This window comes from Salmo trutta, chromosome 37 (genome assembly GCF_901001165.1).
Source record: "Salmo trutta chromosome 37, fSalTru1.1, whole genome shotgun sequence".
NCBI classification, from domain to species: Eukaryota; Metazoa; Chordata; class Actinopteri; order Salmoniformes; family Salmonidae; genus Salmo; species Salmo trutta.
Genome location: NC_042993.1, coordinates 34168032 through 34189759, shown reverse-complemented (window position 1 = coordinate 34189759; position 21728 = coordinate 34168032). Strand labels below are relative to the sequence as shown.

The window sequence follows — 21728 nt, the reverse complement described above, 5'->3', positions numbered from 1 at the left end:
GGGCATGACTGTGGCTATCCTGTCTTGCATAGCCGTGACGTGCTCTATGACACTAGTATACGGGGTAGATTGGTGCTCCCAGGTTTCCCGGGCGATGTCTAAGATTCCCCGGGGGTGCATCCCATATACCAGCTCATAGCGGGAAAACCCCAGCGAGGCTTGAGGAACCTCTTTAATGGCAAACATCAGATACGGCAACATGCAATCCCAGTTTTTCCCATCCTTATTGATTACCTTTCTGAGCATTGACTTCAGGGTACAGTTGAATCTCTCATCCTCAGTCTGAGGATGGTAAAACTATGTCCTCAACTGTTTCACCTGCCACAATTTACAAAGCTCCGCCATAAGGCGGGACATAAAGGGGGACCACTGGTCAGTAAGGATCTCCTTTGGAACCTCTACCCTGGTGAACAGGAGCACTAATTCCTTGGCAATATTTTTGGAAGCCATCGTCCGAACGGGAATGGCTTCTGGGTTGCAAGTGGCATAATCTAGAATGACCAGAATGTATTGGTGTCCTCTTGTGGATTTGGGTAGTGGGCCCACTATATCCATCGCTATCCTCTCAAATGGCGTTTCGATTATGGGGAGTGGCACTAACGGCTTCTAACAGCTGGTCGGGGAGCTGTTAACTGGCACTCCGGGCACTCTCCACAATGCCGAGCCACTTCAGCCTGAATTCCTGGCCAGCAAAACCTCCTTACAATCCGGTCTTGGATTTTATCGATACCAAGGTGTCCACCCAGAATGGCCCATGAGCTAGATCCAGTACTGTCCTCCGGTACCGGGTGGGGACCAACAACTGTTCCACCACATCAACCCCTATTTTTGAGACTCTGTACACCAAACCCTTTTTCATGATGAAGTGGGGAAAACTATTAGGCATCATCCCAACATTTATGGGGGTACCATCTACGACCCGCACATCTGTTCTGGCTTGCTGCAGGGTTGGATCCTGGCTTTGGGCCGTCCCGAAATTAGTCAGGGACCCTGCCAGGTCTGCTGGTTTTAGATAGTTGTCCTTTGGATTCAGTTTGATCACCAGCCCCACTAGTACCGGCCTGCTCGTTATCAACGAGGTCTGCCACTTCTTCCTCATCCTCCCCTACTAGCACCTGTGAGGTTGGCCCCTGGGATACCCCTTTTCTTGGCCTGAAGGCTACATGCTACTTCCTGCTTGGTCAGGGTTGTTGGCTTCTCAAATATGCTGTTCTTTTGGCCTAACTTTGCAAAGTTAGGAAAGTATCTACCCAGTATTACATCATATGGCGTCTTTGGGACCACGCCGACCTCATAATCCAGCAGACCGTCCTCAGTTTGTATGCTCACTAAGGCTGTGGGGTACAGACGGGTATCCCCATGAATGCACGTAACACTGATATCCTGACTTGTATCCAGTTTATGAGTCAACACTAGGTTTGCAACGACCAGGTTTAGCATACTGCCGGAATCCCTTCAACCTTCACATATGTTTGTTTTTTGATCTTTCATGTACAGTGGTTACCAAAGGACATGCACACCATATATCAGCTTCTTCTTTTTCACAGAGGTTACATTACCTTGGCTCTTTAATAGGGCAGTAGGCTGCAATATGTCCCGGGTCGATTACAATTGTAAAAGATAATAGGGTTTCGGGGGGGGGAGACCCCCTCAACCCTCGGTGACAGTTAATGGCTTTTTCCGTAGTGTCTCGGCCCCATTGTGATTCTTTCCTCATGGCCCCACACTGCTCTCTTCCCCCCCCCAAATGTTGGGACAGTCTTACCCTGTTCGCTGGTTCGTCCAGGCCTGGGGAATGGGGATCTTTCCTCCTGTGCCTGCTGTACAATACCCTTCAACCAGGCCCACGAGATGGTCGGTGGAAAGTACCTCGTTCTGGCCAACCCATCGTCGAACTTCTTGGGGTAGACCTCGCTGAAACTGGTTGAGTACGATGGTCTCGATGATCTCGGCGGATGAATGGGTCTCCGGTAGCAACCATTTCCGTGCCAAGTCGAACATCTGTGTTCGGGGGGGTTGTCCAGGTCGGTAGGACCACTGGCGGAAGCAGTGTGCCCTCACGGTATCGGTCACTGCCAATCTAGTCAGAATCCCTCCCTTTAGTTTATCGTAATCCTGTGCATCTTTCAACTCCAGGTCGAAATACGCTTTTTGAGCGTCCCCTGCCAGGTATGTTGCCAGAAGCCCTGCCCATTCTTCTTTCGGCCACCTCTCCCTCTCTGCCGTCCTTTTGAAGGTGGTGAGATATGCTTCCACATAATCCTGCTTTGTCATTTTTTGAAGAAAATGATTGGCTCGCCTCTGGGTATTTGCAGCTGGTAACTGGGCCCCAATTTGGTCCGCTAGCTCTTTTAGGCCTTCGCTTAACTCCCGGTTATTTCTCTCTTGCTCCTCTCTGAGCAGCTGGTTGGTGCGGTGCTGGACCTGTAATGTGTCCTGCTACATTCACATTGCATCCTGATGAGCTATTTGTTGAGCTCTAGTTGCCTCTTGTTGGGCGGCCGCCGCTTGTAACAGGGCCTGTATGGCTCCCCCATACTAATTTTCCAGAGAAAACTGTCATAACCAAACAAAGTCACAAAAAAATACTGACTTCCCTTTGGAGTGCTAACTGAACTTTTTTCTCTCTCTACCTAACCAGCAGTATGGTTAGTCCATTTGCCCGCATTCTCCACCAGGTGTGGCAAATCTCTTCAAGATTAGGAGCGTTTGTCACAAATTAAGTGGGAAACTGTCACCAAAATCACCCCAGAATGAGAGTTCTTTCGAACAGGACAGTACCTGTGTGTTTGTTTCTCCATCCTGGTCCACCCAGACCGCAGGCAAGGTCAAGGATAGCAGGGTTCGGTACACGACTCGGGTTCCCGGTAGGTCCAGGTCCAAACGCCAACAGGCACATCCAAACAGTCCAGCTCATACACGGTAAATCCAGCCGATATATATCGTCTCTTTCTCTATGTTTCACAGATCCTTCCAACCCTTTCTCTCCCTCTTCCTGGTTTGTCTTGACCCTTTATTTGTGGGTCGGCCCCACCTTCTGAGGGTTCCCATTGCTTCTGGGAATTGTTTTGGCAGTCAGCCATTTTGTGATCTGTAGTTCTGACCGGTGTGGCCATTTTAGTGATAGGGCAGAGCCCATTTATTAGTTCTGCTTTCACATATCTGCCATTTATCACTCGACCCCCTTCTTTGCCATATTACCAACACAGAGAGATGGAGAAGCCATATATAACTTCAATTCATCATGTGAAATACAGGAGTAGGCCTATATTTTTCATCCTAATAACAAGGCTGCGGGGGAAAAAAATATATTTATTTAACTGACACCCTGGACAGATAGGATAGTCTTGCCACACTTAGTCTGGGAATTTCTATTAAGCCAAACATTACATTTTTTCCACATTAATCCATACACCTACCGGCTGGCTGAGAGTGGGGAAATTGGCACTTAGATGAGAAATGGAAGTCTATTGTTGTGTTGGGAGCAGCCAAGAGATTGTTCATTAAATTGTCACCTGGAAGTTGATATGCAATCTCCAGCTTTGTTATCTAAACCCAAATAATTTGCCTGCACTTTGCTGATCATAGGCTGTTTAAAAGTAACGCTTCACAACCAGTAAAATGTGGTGATGCAGCAGCAACCATTTTTAACGTTAGAGGGATCACATAGATAAAAAATGACTAACCACTGTCACTGATGTGTTGTACCTTGACATTTAAAATGATCTGGTGTGTCCTATTTGTCAGTTTAGTTCCATCGTTTCTAAAGCTGGTCTTTTTACTTAACTTCTTACATCTACACGTTCCGCTAGCGGAACGTCTGCTCCAATATCCAATGATGGGCGGGGCGCGAAATTCAAACTCCTCTAAATCCGAAAACTTACACTTTTCAAACATATGACTATGTTACAGCTATTTAAAGACAAGACTCTCCTTTATCTAACCAAACTGTCCGATTTCAAAAAGGCTTTACAGCGAAAGCAAAACATTAGATTATGTCAGCAGAGTACCCAGCCAGGAATAATCACACAGCCATTTTTCAAGCTAGCATATCATGTCACATAAACCCAAACCATATCTAAATGCAGCACTAACCTTTGATGATCTTCATCAGATGACACACCTAGGACATTGTGTTATACAATACATGCATGTCTGTTCAATCAAGTTCATATTTATATCAAAAACCAGCTTTTTACATTAGCATGTGACGTTCAGAACTAGCATTCCCACCGAACACTTCCGGTGATTTTACTAAATTACTCACGATAAACGTTCACAAAAAGCATAACAATTATTTTAAGAATTATAGATACAGAACTCCTCTATGCACTCGATATGTCCGATTTTAAAATAGCTTTTCGGATGAAGCACATTTTGCAATAATGTAAGTACATAGCCCGGCGTTACAGGGCTAGCTATTTAGACACCCACCCAGTGTAGCCTTCACCAAAATCACATTTCCTATAAGAAAAATGTTCTTACCTTGCTTGTTCTTCATCAGAATACACTGCCAGGACTTCTACTTCAATAACAAATGTAGGTTTGGTCCCAAATAATCCATCGTTATATCCAAACAGCGACGTTTTGTTCGTGCGTTCTAGACACTATCCCAACGCTAAATCTCGGCCACGAGCATGACGCAAAATATGACAAAAAATTTCGAAATATTCCATTACCGTACTTCGAAGCATGTCAACCGCTGTTTAAAACCAATATTTATGCAATTTATCTCGTAGAGAAGCGATAATATTCCGACCGGGAATCTGCCTGTCTGTAAACTGAGGAAAAAACCAAAAGCCGGGGGCGGGGCGTGTCACGCGCCTAAGGCTTAGTCCATTGACTGACCACTCAGCATTTGCTCTCGTGTGCTTCAGCCAGGGCTTTGAATGACATCATTCCTGTTTTTCCCGGGCTGTGAGACTCCATTGTTGACGTGAGAAGTGTCACGTAAGAGCAGAGATCCTTTGTAAACGACAGAGATAATAAAGAAGGGCAAGAAATGTTCAGACAGGGTACTTCCTGAACAGAAGCATCTCAGGTTTTTGCCTGCCATAGGAGTTCTGTTATACTCACAGACACCATTCAAACAGTTTCAGAAACTTTGGAGTGTTTTCTCTCCAAAGCTAATAATTATATGCATATTCCAGTTTCTGGGCAGGACTAATAATCAGATTAAATCGGGTACGTTTTTTATCCAGCCGTGAAATTACTGCCCCCTAGATGTAACAGGTTAACCCTGTCGGACACCATATTATTTCCTGTTTTTCAAGCAGGATGTTAAAAGGCTGATTAAAAAGTAGCTAAAGTTGATTATAACCAATTTCAAAGCTATTTGGGGGGTTAAAACACAATGTGGCTGAATGTTCAAATATATTTTCATAGGGTTCTCATCAAGGCCCTTTATGTTTTCTTTCCCTCTCTCTCTCAATGCCTACAGTATATGCTAGAGAAAAGAGACATGTACTGTGTAATGTTCATCAATGTGTCGAGGTGTAATTAATCAGAGCCCAACTGGGTGTCTGTGAGGAGCAGATGGAGTGAGACGCAGAGCTAAAATGGCTTGCCTTGCCTTTTGGATTCATGCTTCAAGAGAGCCTGGTCTCTTTCATTACTCAGTCACAAAAAGAGGCCTTCACCGAAAAGTACACCTTGCCAAGTCAATTTACTAGCAAGACTAGCTTACTGTTGCAGCGCTATGATAACTATAAATACATTACTTTTAGTAAGCCCGATCCGACAGCGAACAACGGCAGAGGGGGAGAGCCTGTCGTGCCATCAGAAGTCAATTTCTATACCCTTTTCATGTCCCTTTGAGTCCCTGTGGCAGGGTGATAGAGAGTGGGAGGGAGGAAGGGGGGAGAAACATTGCTTATATTGATGGGCTCAGGTAGTTCCATCTGTGTTTTTGATGTGAAGGGCCCTTCTTGAGCAGACAGGGGTCAAAAGCCCTCAGATGTTTCTCTCCCGCTCTGAGTAGTGTACCTGTCTGACGGGAACAGTGGAACTGCCTTTGGTACAACTATGGTTGTGTCCCCCCAAACAAACATGATCAAAGCCTGATCTCTAATCTCTCCCTGCTTGCTGTCCTTTTCTCTGAAGGCAAGGAGAGGAAAGCTCACAGGAGTCTGCCTCATCACTAAACATCATGGATCTTCAGAGAAATCCCCCTGCTTCTTCCACATGCTAGACTCCATCTACAGTACATGTCTGGAATACCAGCACAAAGACTAGTGTTTGGACCTGAACCCAACACATATTTTCATCTTAGGAGTTGCATTTAGAGTGTAAGGTCAACATGCTACAGTAAAGCCTACAGGACTTCAGAGACTCAGGGAGATCCATAAAAGGTCACCGTTTTGGTCAATGAAAATATTCATGTTGAATTACCTTTCCGGGCTATTCGGATGCAGTTTATTCTGGTTTCCTGAAAAAAAGAGAGAATACAGAGATCAGAGTTGGGAACATTGCCAATGCTTTGCATCCAGTAGAATGCAGGCAGTAACGATGCACCTAGCATGATATATTATTTTGGCTGAACCATAATGAAAATTGTATTTTGAAAATAAAATCACAAATAAAATTATTTTCAACAGATGAAAATAAGACAAACATTCATTGTAGGATTTTCTTAGATCTTTAGGGACCAGCATATTGGATTGAAAGACACTCAAAATGGAGCCCCATGAGTGGAATACTGAGGAGGCATTCAATCAGCTAAAATGATAGTCACTTATAAAGATATGACACCAGTGAATGTCAAACAATATGAAAGCCAAGAATTGAGGTGAAGTGTTTAAAGAGAGAAAGGAAGATTTGATGAAAGGGAAATTAACCGAATTGTGAAGATGGCCCTGGACCAATATACCGCTATAAAAATGAATTAATTTCCTTCAAATTCAGCTGATGACATCTTGGTGTTATGAAAAGGATCTTTGTCAAACAACACTAATGAGAATTAAGACCCTAATCCAATTCCGTCTTGCCACCTCGACGAAGAGATGCATTATCAAATTAAGATTTACAGATGCTAATTCAGGCCTTATGGGACAATTATGCTAATCTGCCCATCCGGAAAGGAGCAAGAGCTCTCCTCTCAAACTGCGGCTAAATTGCCTTTTTTAATTGAAAATCCATTTCAAGCTGACTTCTTCCTAAACCCACTCAAACCTATGGTGATGTTTCTTTCCTAAAAAACAGACACGCAGGGAGGCATATTGAAGACACACACACACACAAACGATCCACAAACAAACTGACTAAAGCATTCACACACATTCAGCTCTCTTTTTTTTAGCATCAGTAAGCGCTATGGAAATGTAATTGCAGGATCCTTTGGACATTTAAATATAATGGGCTCTTAGAAGACTATCAAGACAGACAAAAACCAGACCATAAAAACACAGGGCTAATTCCTCACTGCATCAAGGCAATCATTTGCAGAAATCTATGCAGGAATCCCACGCTGATTTAACACTTGTGCTTAATACGGGCAAAACTAAATAAATGTTTTTAAACTCTTGTAAGAACATTTCAGATGAACTACATGTTCTATCTTAAGATGGTTCTCCAATCGAACGTGTCCCACATATAAATACTTTGGCTTGTGTGATAGTGACTGATCCCTGATTGTTGAGTCACCGTCGCAGGACTTTAACCCGCATCCTTCCACTCAATCAAAGTCACGAAAGCGACCATGCCCAACCTGGCTTTCCAAAAGAAAATCTGTCATTCCGGGTGATGGGGAATAAGACTGAGCAGACTTGGTTTACTACATTTGTCAGGAACATTTCTAACGCAGAAAGTAGAGGAGATATATTGCAGCTTAAACCATCCATACTGGCAGGTCGTTGGTCTGTATGTGGAAGGCAGGAGAGTGGAGTTAATTGGTGATCTGGAGAGCAGAAACAGATAGCCCACATAAGGGATACTGATGCCTTGCCGCCCACACAAACTGTGCCAGTCATGCCAGAGGGGTTGGCAGCCCTGGCAGACATCGCTACTACAGTACACGCAGGTTAGCCAGTGTGAGTGTGCCATTAGGAGACGCAGTGGGTGTTGTGATTGAAATGCTGCCCATGCTGTGGTTTTCAAAGAGCCAGTCAGAATGCACCATCTTTCAAGTGCCTCTTTACATGCATCAATCAAAGCAATTGCACAGAGGCTTGACAGCAAACCTCCATTTCATTAGCATGAGTAAATGCCAAATATTGTTAGTCTCCTTCACTTTTTAAACGTCTCTGCCAATGTTAATGAGGGCCACTTATTGCAGTAATGTTGGTCCTTAACAAAGCTTATTCAGACCAAAATAAAACATTTGTGATGCTGAGATGTAATTAACCAAACACAGAAAATTAAGGAACAAATTAGGAATAAATTAGGGATAAGCACAATATACCGTATAAGACCTTGTCATGACGTTGGCCTGTGGGTAAGGTTTATGACCCCCCCCCCATAAATACCTTTCTCCCTTCCCCTCTCTGACCCTACTGAAGGACTGCTGTCCTGAAGGACTGCTGTCCTGTTAAATATAGAGAGTCTGGGAACATCAAACAAATGGGGAAAGGAACCATATTTTGGTAATCAAACCAGTTGGAAATATGCTTTGCAACGTAATGAGTATGGATGTCAGTTCGGTTGTCATCTGAGACATTATGACTGATGACAGGACGACATAAACTGTACCTGGGAAAGTATACACCCTCTAGTTATCAGAGTAACATGGAATTGTTATGCAATTGAAATGTTTGATATTGAAATTGTTTGTTAGGAGATTAAATGTAATTTTAGCTTCCAAATGAGAGAATTGGGTTTTCATAAGGAAAGTGCCCTGCTTGATCAGTGGCCCACCCCTGTGAAGAGACAGGGGTTATAAACGATGAAACACATCCTTCCCCCTCTCCACTATATAAGCCTTTGACGAAAAGATAACCACATGTTCCAGTACGTGAGGTCTGCAGCCTCTACGTTAGAAGGACACACATGTCAAGTACAGAACTAAGCCAACCTCGGCGTCAGCTTTGGTGGCGAATGGTATGAACTTTGAGCTTATTCACTACAGAAGTGATACTTCCTAGCCGTTGAGTTAGCAGCGGCCGCTGTAGACGTGGGCTAGGAAAGGGCGGACGACGGATCCAGTCTAACAAACAGATGAAGATACCACCACGTATCCAATTTACCACCAGGGACATTCTTCCGAGGACAGGAAGATCTGTTGGCCAACCCGGCCAGCATCTACGACCAATCTACCGAAGCGCAGCTCAGAGTAAATATTTCTTGCATTTTCCTTTTCCAAATGGGCGGTAATTTAGAATGTATAAGATACTGTATTTACGATAGCATAGCTGCTGTTTGTTTGTTCCTAAGTCTTCCCGCTCTTTCATTCAAGCCCAACCCCCTTTCCTTTGTGTAACCAGCCGTCATATCTGTTCCGTCCACCGGGACGTTTTCTGTATGACATCATTTGTATTCTGTGTATTTGTAATTCTGTGTGATTAGTTTAGGTATTTAGTAAATAAATAATTAAACCCAATTTTGTATTGCTGATTCAACTTGTTAGCCAGGGTTCGTGAAGATGAAGAATTTACAACTTTCATTATGAGACTGAAAATAAGATAAGGGTTAATATTGACTGCTATCGATGTAAAATATTACTAAGTATTTTAAGAGTTTATTCGGAAGATAACGGCTCTATAAACGTTATTCCGTGGTGCCCCGGCTTTCTAGTTAATTACATTTACATGATTAGCTTAATCAGGTAATATTAATTAGAGAAATAATTGTATATAATCCGGCATAGCCAAAGACACGACATTTGGTGCCCCCGTGCGAGGAATCTAAAATAGGATGAAGCTTTCATTTTGATTCAGCCTATATAAAATTGAAAGTAGACCACGGTGCATTTTGTTGTTTACCGCGAGTTCCGGTTAAAACATCGTCAAATATCGCCGAAAAGGGTTTGAACATAATATGTTATAAGTAAAACCTTTCCCTTGCCAAGGGAATCCTATGTTGAGCATTTTTCAGGCATAAAGTAGCATTAGCTTGCTCGAGATGCTAAGCTAACAAAAGGGAAAACGGCCATTTTGTTTTGTGCCACATTGTAATTCATCCGACTTGCGGAACGAAAGTCCCGCCCTGGGTACTTCCGTTTGACTTCAGTGTGTGCCAGCAGGGGCCTCTGAAGAGTCACCAGTACTTTCCTTCAATTAGAATTAGTCAGGTGACACTCAAGTCGTTACTCGTGATATCCAGACGGATATCGATGTCTTAATCAATTGAACTAATAAGTGAAATTGCCAGATTTACATTCTCAAGTTTAAATAATATCCAAATTGATGAGTTTTCTAAATGAGACATTGTAATCTTTTTTCCACATTAACCTAGATGAATAAACCTCTCAGGTTAATTAAAGTTTAAATCCCAAATAGCCTATACAGGTTTGATTTATCATTAAAATGGATCAATCAGTAAAATTTGGTTTTTGCAAAACCCATTCAGTAATCCAGTACTGACAGAAGTCCCGCCCCAGCGGGAATCCCATGTGGCTTCGGCCCAAGGAAGAAGTGTACCATAGTAGGGAGTGTTCCCAACATTTAATCTACTGTTTACACTTATGATATCCAATCAATGGAGATTGTATGGATTATCATCAAGTTAAATTGTTGAACATACCTTAATGTTCTTCCAATCAAATGAGACACTTTTAAAACTTCTCATATTAACCTGGATGAAGCAACCTCTCAGGTTAATTCAAGTTTAATACCCAGATAGCCTAACCAGGTAGGATTAATCATTGGCATTGATTAATTCATTCAATTTGCTTTTGCAAATTCATTCACATCCAACTTCCACATTACTGGTACAGTACTGATGGTTCGTCAACATCTATAAATAGATTAAACTTGGCTTTGCAGCTTCCAATGAATTCCAAACCCAAACATTGAAAAAAAAAATAGGAACATTTTTCTTCTAAATTGTTCTAAAAATGTGCAAGCTACCAAAGGAGGTGTTCACCACTCCTCCGCTAATTAGGGAACCTCCACCCATAAAAGGATTGATCTCTGACCTCAGCAGCGATACCAACCCTAATTATGCCATTAGTGAAAAATCAGCCGAAATTGCGAACGCTGTCCAAAATCAACCATCAAACACAGGCTTTGTGACGGTTCTCTCCACTTTAGCACTTATGTATCGCCATCAAAGGTTGGCATCGATCCAATACCACAGTGCACAGCTGAAGCACGTGCAAGACATGGCTAACATGAGGGCACAGGTGGAGAGAACTGAGCAACTATTGACAAAAGCAGGAAAATGAAAACATTCTGCTAGTCGAGGAACTGCGTTTGAAATCGGAACAATTAAAAGTAATTGCAAATACTTATGACGATGAACGAGCACAAACTCTCGAACAAAATCGTCATCTGCAGGAACAACTCAATTTAGCCAAAACTAAATACGATGATGTCCACGCCAAACTAGATAAATCTGAAGAGTTATCTACAAACAGGAGCGCTCAACTTGACAACATGCATGCTGTTTTGTTGAACGTTACTCAAGGTAACAATGTTCTACTCCAAATTCTGCAGACCAAAGACGATCAGTTGATGAACACAATGACAAAGTTGGATGACAAATCAGCAGAACTTATTGAAGTCGCTGACCAAATGAATGATAAGAGAACTCAGGTGATGAGGATGGAAATATTGATTTCTAAGCAAGCAGAGGAAATCTTATCACTCAATCTCTCGCTCCGTACTCGAGACCTCTATCTGCAAACCATGACAGATAAGTTTGAGACCGAAAGGAGCAGGTGTGACACTCACGTGTCCAAAATTGGTACTCTAAGCGCTCAAGTGGACTTGCAATGCAGCAGAAGACCACCCTTAGGTACCATCTGGAGGAAGTCCAGAATGGTCACGCTCTACAGCATGACTACCCATCCAAGCAACCGGAGTCCGGTACTCAAAGGAGTGAAGACAATAGGTTTCAGACATTGCCTCCATCATGTGTCCCTCAGTCTTCTCCTCTTGGCCATTCGGCACTGAGTAATATGGAGCCTCTTGGCCAACAAAGCCAAAGCTTGGCTTCTCCTCTTGGCCTTTCGTTAAAGCCAAGCCCACTCAAAATCGGAAAAGTCAATCTGCTTCCACCTTGAACAGAAATGGCACATCACGTCATTGCGAACGACCACTCCACTTTGTGGGGAATATGTCCACTAACCACGAATCTAAACGGCCATACCTGGAAACAGTCCTGGAGGACTGCTTAACTTGTCATGCGCTAATTGATTCGGGTGCGACAATATCACTTATCTCTCAAACATTGTTTGATGATCTCAAAAGGGCTTTGAAGCCAACTAAACGTTGGTTAAAAGTGGAACGATGCGACACTAAACTTTGAGGGGTCACTCAGACTACCTCGCCTCTCACATTGAGAGTCATGCTGAGACTACACTTCCAGGACGTATCGCTCGTTCACCCTGTGTATGTTACCAGCCTCGAAACTGTAACCCTGCTACTTGGAGCAGACTTGATGGATCGGTTACTCCCATTGATGGATTGGAAAACCAACCAGGTATGGTCACAGGCCACAGTGCCTTCTCCACTGACCACACTGTCTTCCCCTAACGCTAGCTGCAATTCATTCATTCACGAGGGGTATCTGTCAAAAGTACCCCTTGGGAAAAAGACGTTTAGAAACCTCTTGGTGCAGAATCCGATCCAAGGAGATATTACGATATCTCGACACATTCCATCAGCCAATCTGATTGACCATTCTTTTCATGATTTCGAGCCAGCTATCTCTGTGAATGAGCAACTTCCCTCCTCCTTGCAGTCGTGCAATACGGTAGTTGAGATGAACTTCTCTTGCCCTTCGGACATTTCCGCAAGCACTGCGGCCGTCTCAGCAAGAAAAACATTGATGCGCAGAGTACACTCTGCTTCCGATGATACACCTTCTGCTTTGTTGGGGACTGTCACCCCTTACAATGACACTAATGGCGTCAGTCCAGCAACTGACCCGATGATTCCCACTGGTGAAACACTTTGCGATATCACAGACCGATATCCTCGTCTCAGTTTGCAGGTACTGAAGAGGTTGCCACACGCGGACGCGGTGGTGACTGACAGACCTCGACAGCCACTGAGGGTGTTGTAGCACAAACACCAGGAGATTTGGTTGAAAGATTACAGCCATTCTCATAATAACGCAGCCACTGACAACTCGAACATAGGGTCCGACCTTTTCGTTTGCGCCTCGGACCCCAACACCACCCGCTGGTGGGGGGGTCCCGAGACACAAAGGGGGGGAATAGTAGCCCAGACCCATGATGAGCCTCATCGAGGCTGGTGGGGGGGTCGAGACTACGGACAACACCGTACGAGGCCGCCAGAGCATAAATCAAATCTAGTTGTAAACTCCCCTATGAGAACAGTGAGGAAAAGACAGGCCCCTAGACGGGGATTATCTTAGAACACATCTAAGATAGTTCTGAGGTGTAACACACTGGTCGTAAAGGAAGTCCAGTGGACTTGTCCACCTCCAAAACAAATGGCAACAATAATCATTCCTTGCCATGTGTAGGTTCAACTACAATACAACTAGTAATATGCTCCAATCATGTGTTCCGGTAGATAATATTTCAGAATAAATCGGTAGGACAACTGGACCCCTTGAATACCAATGCCAATACCACAGTCAGTCCAGCAACACTCAGTAAGAGGATTAGTAACCTCACAAGTTAAATTGCTATTGATAATAGCGACATAGGAGTCACTCAGAGTGCAACACAGGGAAGGGAATCTCCAGTGCACTCTTCCAATGGTTAACACATGCCACTAATAAATAGAACCCTCCGTTCAGGAGAAAAGTTATTAGAAGTCATGAACCATGATCACACCACGTATGACTGGTCGAATACTTAGAGTACTTCCGTCGTGAGGTTAGCTCCTCCGTGGATAACATAGCTATGAAATAGACTTCATACCTACCGCCACTACAATAGTGGAAGACACCGTGACTTGTAGAAAACTACTACAGACTCCCTTGACACCAATTCTGACTGACCTCCAGGCATTGACCTGAAAATTACCTGACTACGTCAGACTCATTCTGAACAAGTTGTAATCTGCCAGAATACTTGGTTTTCTTCCCTTGACATGCGCGATTGTGTAAGCATAAACGCACATGCACAACGGAACATCCAATTAGGATTTATGCTAGGATCACTTAAGGGTCCAAGCAAAATACCAGCCTTAGTAAAGTTGAACATTTACTTCTAGGCCTTTGACTCTACAGCACTCACCAGTTTTCTAACCAGAAGTCCATAGGTCATCCTGTAGACTGCCCAAAACTAGTGCCTTACAGCTGTAGACTTATCATATAGTTGTCAACTTAGGATAGTACCCTAAGCGCCACCCCGCAAATTAGGAAAGCCCTAAATATGTCATTAGACAATGCCATGATAGGGTCATTTTGCCAAGACCATGGACGTAGATAGAATACAGTCCAATTAGATGATTAAGGTGGCATAACTATATTTTGTTTATGCTTTCATTCATTTTGTTTCATTTTCTTCGGCACATAGAAAGTGATAGAGCCATAAACAACTCCCCTATACAACCATCAGTTAGTGCCACAACGCCGCTCATTTGGGAGGAAATGTAATGATATATTTCATGAGTGTGTGTGCGTTGTTAACATCTGCCTAAGTTACTGCCCAGATATTCCAGTCTGGACGACCAGACGACGGGTCCGGAACGGCGATCCCAATCCGGACATCCGCTGCCGAGCCATGGAACGGACATCTTCATTTGCAGAGACCCTACCCGGGTTGACCACCAGAGGGGGGACTGCAAAGCAACCACCAACTGGACATCTGCTGCCCAGCCTTGGAGCGGACTTCTTCATTTGCAGACACCCTACCCGGGTCGACCGCCAGATGGGGGACCACAACGATGATCCACAACCAGGACAACCCACGTTAATTTTTATGATTGGTTTACAACATGCAGTTTAATCGCAAGATTGAACCCAACATGGGGGGACTGTCATGACGTTGGCCTGTGGGTAAGGTTTATGACCCCCCCCATAAATACCTTTCTCCCTTCCCCTCTCTTACTGACCCTACTGAAGGACTGCTGTCCTGTTAAATATAGAGAGTCTGGGAACATCAAACAAATGGGGAAAGGAACCATATTTTGGTAATAAAACCAGTTGGAAAAATGCTTGATAACGTAATGAGTATAGAGGTCAGTTCGTTGTTATCTGAGACATTATGACTGATGACAGGACGATATAAACTGTACCTGAGAAAGTATACACCCTCTAGTTATCAGAGTAACATGGAATTGTTATGCAATTGAAATGTTTGATATTGAAATTGTTTGTTAGGAGATTAAATGTAATTTTAGCTTCCAAATGAGAGAATTGGGTTTTCATAAGGAAAGTGCCCTGCTTGATCAGTGGCCCAACCCTGTAAAGAGACAGGGGTTACAAACGATGAAAACACCTCCTTCCCCCTCTCCACTATATAAGCCTTTGACGAAAAGATAACCAGGTTGTTTCAGTACGGGAGGTCTGCAGCCTCTACGTTAGAAGGACACACATGTCAAGGACAGAACTAAGCCAACCTCGGCGTGAGCTATGGTATGAACTTTGAGCTTATTCACTACAGAAGTGATACTTCCTAGCCGTTGAGTTAGCAGCGGCCGCTGTCGACGTGGGCTAGGAAAGGACGGACGACGGATCCAGTCTAACAGACGGACGAAGATACCACCACGTATCCAATTTACCACCAGAGACATTCTCCCAAGGACAGGAAGATCTGTTGGCCAACCACGGCCAGCATCTACGACCAATCTACCGAAGCGCAGCTCAGAGTAAATATTTATTGCATTTTCCTTTTCCAAATGGGCGGTAATTTAGAATGCATAAGATAATGGATTTACGATAGCATAGCTGCTGTTTGTGGTTCCTAAGTCTTCCCGCTCTTTCATTCAAGCCCAACCCCCTTTCCTTTGTGTAACCAGGTTCCGTCCACCAGGATGTTTTCTGTATGACATCATTTGTATTCTGTGTGATTAGTTTAGGTATTTAGTAAATAAATAATTAAACCCAATTTTGCATTGCTGATTCAACTTGTTAGCCAGGGTTCGTGAAGATAACCAAGAATTTACAACTTTCATTATGAGACTGAAAATAAGATAAGGGTTAATATTGACTGCTATCGATGTAAAATATTACTAAGTATTTTAAGAGTTTATTCGGAAGATAACGGCTCTATAAACGTTCTTCCGTGGTGCCCCGGCTTTCTAGTTAATTACATTTACTTGATTAGCTTAATCAGGTAATATTAATTAGTGAAATAATTTTATAGGTTAGCATGTCATATCACTTAAACCGGCATAGCCAAAGACACGACACATGAGATGGAGTCTACAACCCACACAAGTGTCTCAGGTAGTGCAGCTCATCCAGGATGGCACATCAATATGAGCTGCGGCAAGAAGGTTTGCTGTGTCTGTCAGCGTAGTGTCCAGAGCATGGAGGCGCTACCAGGAGACAGGCCAGTACATCAGGAGACGTGGAGGAGGCCGTACGTAGGAGGGCAACAACCCAGCAGCAGGACCGCTACCTCCGCCTTTGTGCAAGGAGGAGCAGGAGGAGCACTGCCAGAGCCCTGCAAAATGACCTCCAGCAGGCCACAAATGTGCATGTGTCTGCTCAAACGGTCAGAAACAGACTCAATGAGGGTGGTATGAGGGCCCGACGTCCACAGGTGGGGGTTGTGCTTACAGCCCAACACCGTGCAGGACGTTTGGCATTTGCCAGAGAAAACCAAGATTGGCAAATTCGCCACTAGCGCCCTGTGCTCTTCACAGATGAAAGCAGGTTCACACTGAGCACATGTGACAGACGTGACACAGTCTGGAGACGCCATGGAGAACGTTCTGCTACCTGAAACATCCTCCAGCATGACCGGTTTGGCGGTGGGTTAGTCATGGTGTGGGGTGGCATTTCTTTGGGGGGCCGCACAGCCCTCCATGTGCTCGCCAGAGGTAGCCTGACTGCCATTAGGTACCGAGATGAGATCCTCAGACCCCTTGTGAGACCATATGCTGGTGCAGTTGGCCCTGGGTTCCTCCTAATGCAAGACAATGCTAGACCTCATGTGGCTGGAGTGTGTCAGCAGTTCCTGCAAGAGGAAGGCATTGATGCTATGGACTGGCCCGCCCGTTCCCCAGACCTGAATCCAATTGAGCACATCTGGGACATCATGTCTCGCTCCATCCACCAACGCCACGTTGCACCACAGACTGTCCAGGAGTTGGCGGATGCTTTAGTCCAGGTCTGGGAGGAGATCCCTCAGGAGACCATCCGCCACCTCATCAGGAGCCCAGGCGTTGTAGGGAGGTCATACAGGCACGTGGAGGCCACACATACTACTGAGCCTCATTTTGACTTGTTTTAAGGACATTACATCAAAGTTGGATCAGCCTGTAGTGTGGTTTTCCACTTTAATTTTGAGTGTGACTCCAAATCCAGACCTCCATGGGTTGATAAATTGGATTTCCATTGATTATTTTTGTGTGATTTTGTTGTCAGCACATTCAACTATGTAAAGAAAAAGTATTTAATAAGATCATTTCATTCATTCAGATCTAGGATGTGTTATTTTAGTGTTCCCTTTATTTTTTTGAGCAGTGTATATGCAAACATTTCTAAAAACCTGTTTACGCTTTGTCATTATGGGGTATTGTGTCTAGATTGCTAATCCATTTTAGAAGAAGGCTGTAACGTAACCAAATGTGGAAAAAGTCAAGGGGTCTGAATACTTTCCGAAGGCAATGTATATCCCATGAGTGGCCCTGCCATAGACTTCTTCTGGCTTTACATTATACAGTGTAGCGGTATTGTTAGAGGGGTAAAGATAAAGATTTTGCTCGGGTGCCAGGCAGGTATTAACCCTGCCGAAAGGAAAAGAGTAGTATAGATAGAGTACCACTACCAGACACACACACACACATCAGCAGAATAGACTGCCAAGAGTGTAGCTGGTAAGCCAGATAGCCAGTGGAGAGAAAATATAAGACACCCCATATAAAACAGATCACAGCGCAGGGGTAACCCAACCAATAGTACCTCATACAATAATGGCAGAGCAATTTAACGGCAAATTCATAGAAACCATTGACGAGAAAGAACCCAGTCATCAACATTAGAGGATTTGCAATAATCAATAGTCAATAGTACCACACCACATCAATACAGTTCAAATAACAATACACAATAAACTCGCAAGCAACCTCCCTTTAATAAAATGTCAACCCAAATATGTCTGGCAGGGCAATAATAGTCCAGCGACATTGAGCTTCAAAGGGAAGCGCATTGAAAAATAAGAAAGTCTGCTGCAGTGTAAAGCACTGGAGCGATACAGGGAAAATAGAGAGAGAGAGAGAGAGAGAGAGAGAGAGAGAGTCTTAGCTGTTGACTTCAGCCTTGCAGTTGCACTGTCTGTCCGTCTGATGGTTTGTATGTCAAAGCTTTGCAACAGTGTTGCTACTAATCCATGTGACCAATAACCGGTGCGATCCCAAAAGATAACAACCATGACCTAGAGCGGAAACACCAATGATCGAGTTAAACACTTGAAAATTAACAAGTCTTCTGCCGTTTCGGGTAGCCTTCCACAAGCTTCCCACAATAAGTTGGGTGAATTTTGGCCCATTCCTCCTGACAGAGCTGGTGTAACTGAGTCAGGTTTGTAAGGCCTCCTTGCTCGAACACGCTTTTTCAGTTCTGCCCACAAATTTTCTATAGGATTGAGGTCAGGGCTTTGTGATGGCCACTCCAATACCTTGACTTTGTTTTCCTTAAACCATTTTGCCACAACTTTGGAAGTATGCTTGGGGTCTTTGTCCATTTGGAAGACCCATTTGCGACCAAGCTTTAACTTCCTGACTGATGTCTTGAGATGTTGCTTCAATATACCCACATAATTCTCCTTCCTCATGATGCCATACACCTCCAATTGATTCAAATGTTGTCAATTAGCCTATCAGAAGCTTCTAAAGCCATTACATCATTTTCTGGAAATTTCCAAGCTGTTTCAAGGCACAGTCAACTTAGTGTATGTAAACTTCTGACCCACTGGAATTGTGATACAGTGAATTATAAGTGAAATAATCTGTCTGTAAACAATTGTTGGAAAAATTACTTGTGTCATGCTCAAAGTTGATGTCCTAACTGACTTGCCAAAACTATAGTTTGTTATCAATAAATTTGTGTGTGGTTGAAAAACAAGTTTTAGGGTGTGCGCTAGAGAGCGTGCTATGGAGTAGATGTGCTTTGTTAGAGCTCCTCTCAATTTTGAGATAAATTGATATTTATCTTAATCTCTCACAACCTATAACTTCAAACATAGTCTGGCAGTATGGCACCAAAAAAGGGGGCACTAAACAAGATAATTTGAAGGAGATTTCAACATCGCCGACCCACGAGGAGTTAACTGAAGATGCTAGCTCCCAAGAGTTCCCCACAGAACCTACTCAAAGTGACCAACTGTCTGCTATAAACTCACTAAGCAAGAAGGTGGACACAAGGTTGGCTGACATCTCAAAGAGTATTGGGACTTTGACTGAAACTGTGAAGGTAACTAAGAACAGGGTGAAACAGAGAAACAGTGTGCAACATAAAAAAAAGACAAAAAAAACCTGTAGGTCCCATTGGAAATGCTCGAGTCGCATTCAAGACGCCAGAACATCCGAATATTTGGGATCCAGGAGGATACTGAGAAAGGGAAACACTGAATTGGTCTCGGGGATGATAGTGGCATTGCTGGGGAGTGAACACTTCAAAACAGCCATCCTGATTGACCGCGCACACAGATCACAGGCAACGAAGCCGGCCAAGGGCGCACCACCAAGGTCATTCATCGCACGGCTGCACTAACCCCAGACCAGGGATCTCATCCTCAAGCTGGCTAGTCAACAGTTCCCCCTTAACTACAACGGAGCCAGGGTGTCTTTCTACCCAGATCTTACTTTGGAGGTGAGGAACCAACGGAAAGAATATGATGAGTTGCTCAAGAAATGCAGGGCGGCCAACAGGTGACAATCGATGGATCAACACATACGTTTGACAACCCAAAAGAGGCCGATCTGTTCTTGTCAAGCAAGCTCCCTGGATGAGGATACAGAATGGCTGTGTCGACCGGCTAAATGGCCAAATACAGGCCAGGAATGCGTTTGAATTTCCTGCCTATGTCTTTTCGATCAGATCAGAAATTGGGACTTATATGATGGGTGAGATGTTATGGCTTATATAGCATAGATTAGCCTATCATGTTTTAGCACCACTCACCCCCTAACGTGAGAGTTAAGTGTTATTTACTATTTGTTTATTTGCGGAGAATCTATAGATGACGAGTTAGTTCAAGCTGTATGTCTAGACACCCTCAGGTTTGTGTGTTAGTCAAGGAGTGCTTTGTTTGGGGAAGTCAATCAGTAATGGGTCGGGAGGGGGTATGGGGTCTGTGTTTTATGTTCAAATTTAATACAGGTGGCATGACAAGCTCCCGCACGGCGGGATGTTTTTCTTTTGGGTTTTGTATGACAGCAACAATTTGCTCAAAAATAAGAAATGCCACATAGTGACCGAGCACAGAGTAGACCTGGTGGAATAAAGATAGTCAGCTGGAAGGATATTAATAAATGCTTTACTCAGAGCTACAGCTGAAGTTGGAAATTTACATACACTTAGGTTGGAGGCATTAAACCACCATTTCAACCACTCCACAAATGTCTTGTGAACAAACTATAGTTTTGGAAAGTCGATTAGTGCATGACACAAGTAATTTTTCTAACAATTGTTTACAGACAGATTATTTCACTTATAATTAACTGTATCACAATTCCAGTGGGTCAGAAGTTTACATACACTAAGTTGACTGTGCCTTTCAACAGCTTGGAAAATTCCAGAAAATGATGTCATGGTTTTAGAATCTTACGATTCATCATGGGAAAATCACAAAAAAATCAGCCAAGACCTCAGAAAAAAATTGTAGACCTCAACAAGTCTGGTTCATCATTGGGAGCAATTTCCAAACGCCTGAAGGTACCACGTTCATCTGTACAAACAATAGCACGCAAGTATAAACACCATGGGACCACACAGCCATCATACAGTTCAGGAAGGAGATGCGTTCTGTCTCCTAGAGATGAACGTACTTTGGTGGGAAAGTGCAAATCAATCCCAGAACAACAGCAAAGGACTTTGTGAAGATGCTGGAGGAAACAGGTACAAAAGTATCTATATCCAAAAGAATCCTATATCGACATAATCTGAAAGGCCGCTCAACAAGGAAGAAGCCACTGCTCCAAAACCGCCATAAAAAAGCCAGACTACGGTTTGCAACTGCACATGGGGAAAAAGATGGCCATAACTCTTTGGCCATAATGACCATCATTATGTTTGAAGGAAAAAGGGGGAGGCTTGCAAGCCGAAGAACAACTTCCCAACCGTGAAGCACGGCGGTGACAGCATCATGTTCTGGGGGTGCGTTGCTGTAAGAGGGCCTGGTGCACTTCACAAAATAGATGACATCATGAGGAAGGAGAATTATGTGGAAATATTGAAGCAACATCTCAAGACATCAGTCAGGAAGTTAAAGCTTGGTTGCAAATGGGTTTTCCAAATGGACAATGACCCCAAGCATACTTCCA

The 21728-nt window shown here is 43.8% G+C and overlaps 1 protein-coding gene across 8 annotated transcripts in view; it reads right to left on the bottom strand.

Moving 5' to 3' along the window:
- Positions 1 to 21728, bottom strand: part of ptprub (protein tyrosine phosphatase receptor type Ub) — a 358144-nt gene that overhangs the window by 90175 nt on the left and 246241 nt on the right. For all 8 annotated transcript variants that reach the window (XM_029738216.1, XM_029738219.1, XM_029738220.1 and 5 more), the window contains exon 13: positions 6391 to 6427. In XM_029738216.1, coding sequence (XP_029594076.1) covers positions 6391 to 6427 — 37 coding nt within the window. The remainder of the gene's footprint in view (positions 1 to 6390; positions 6428 to 21728) is intronic.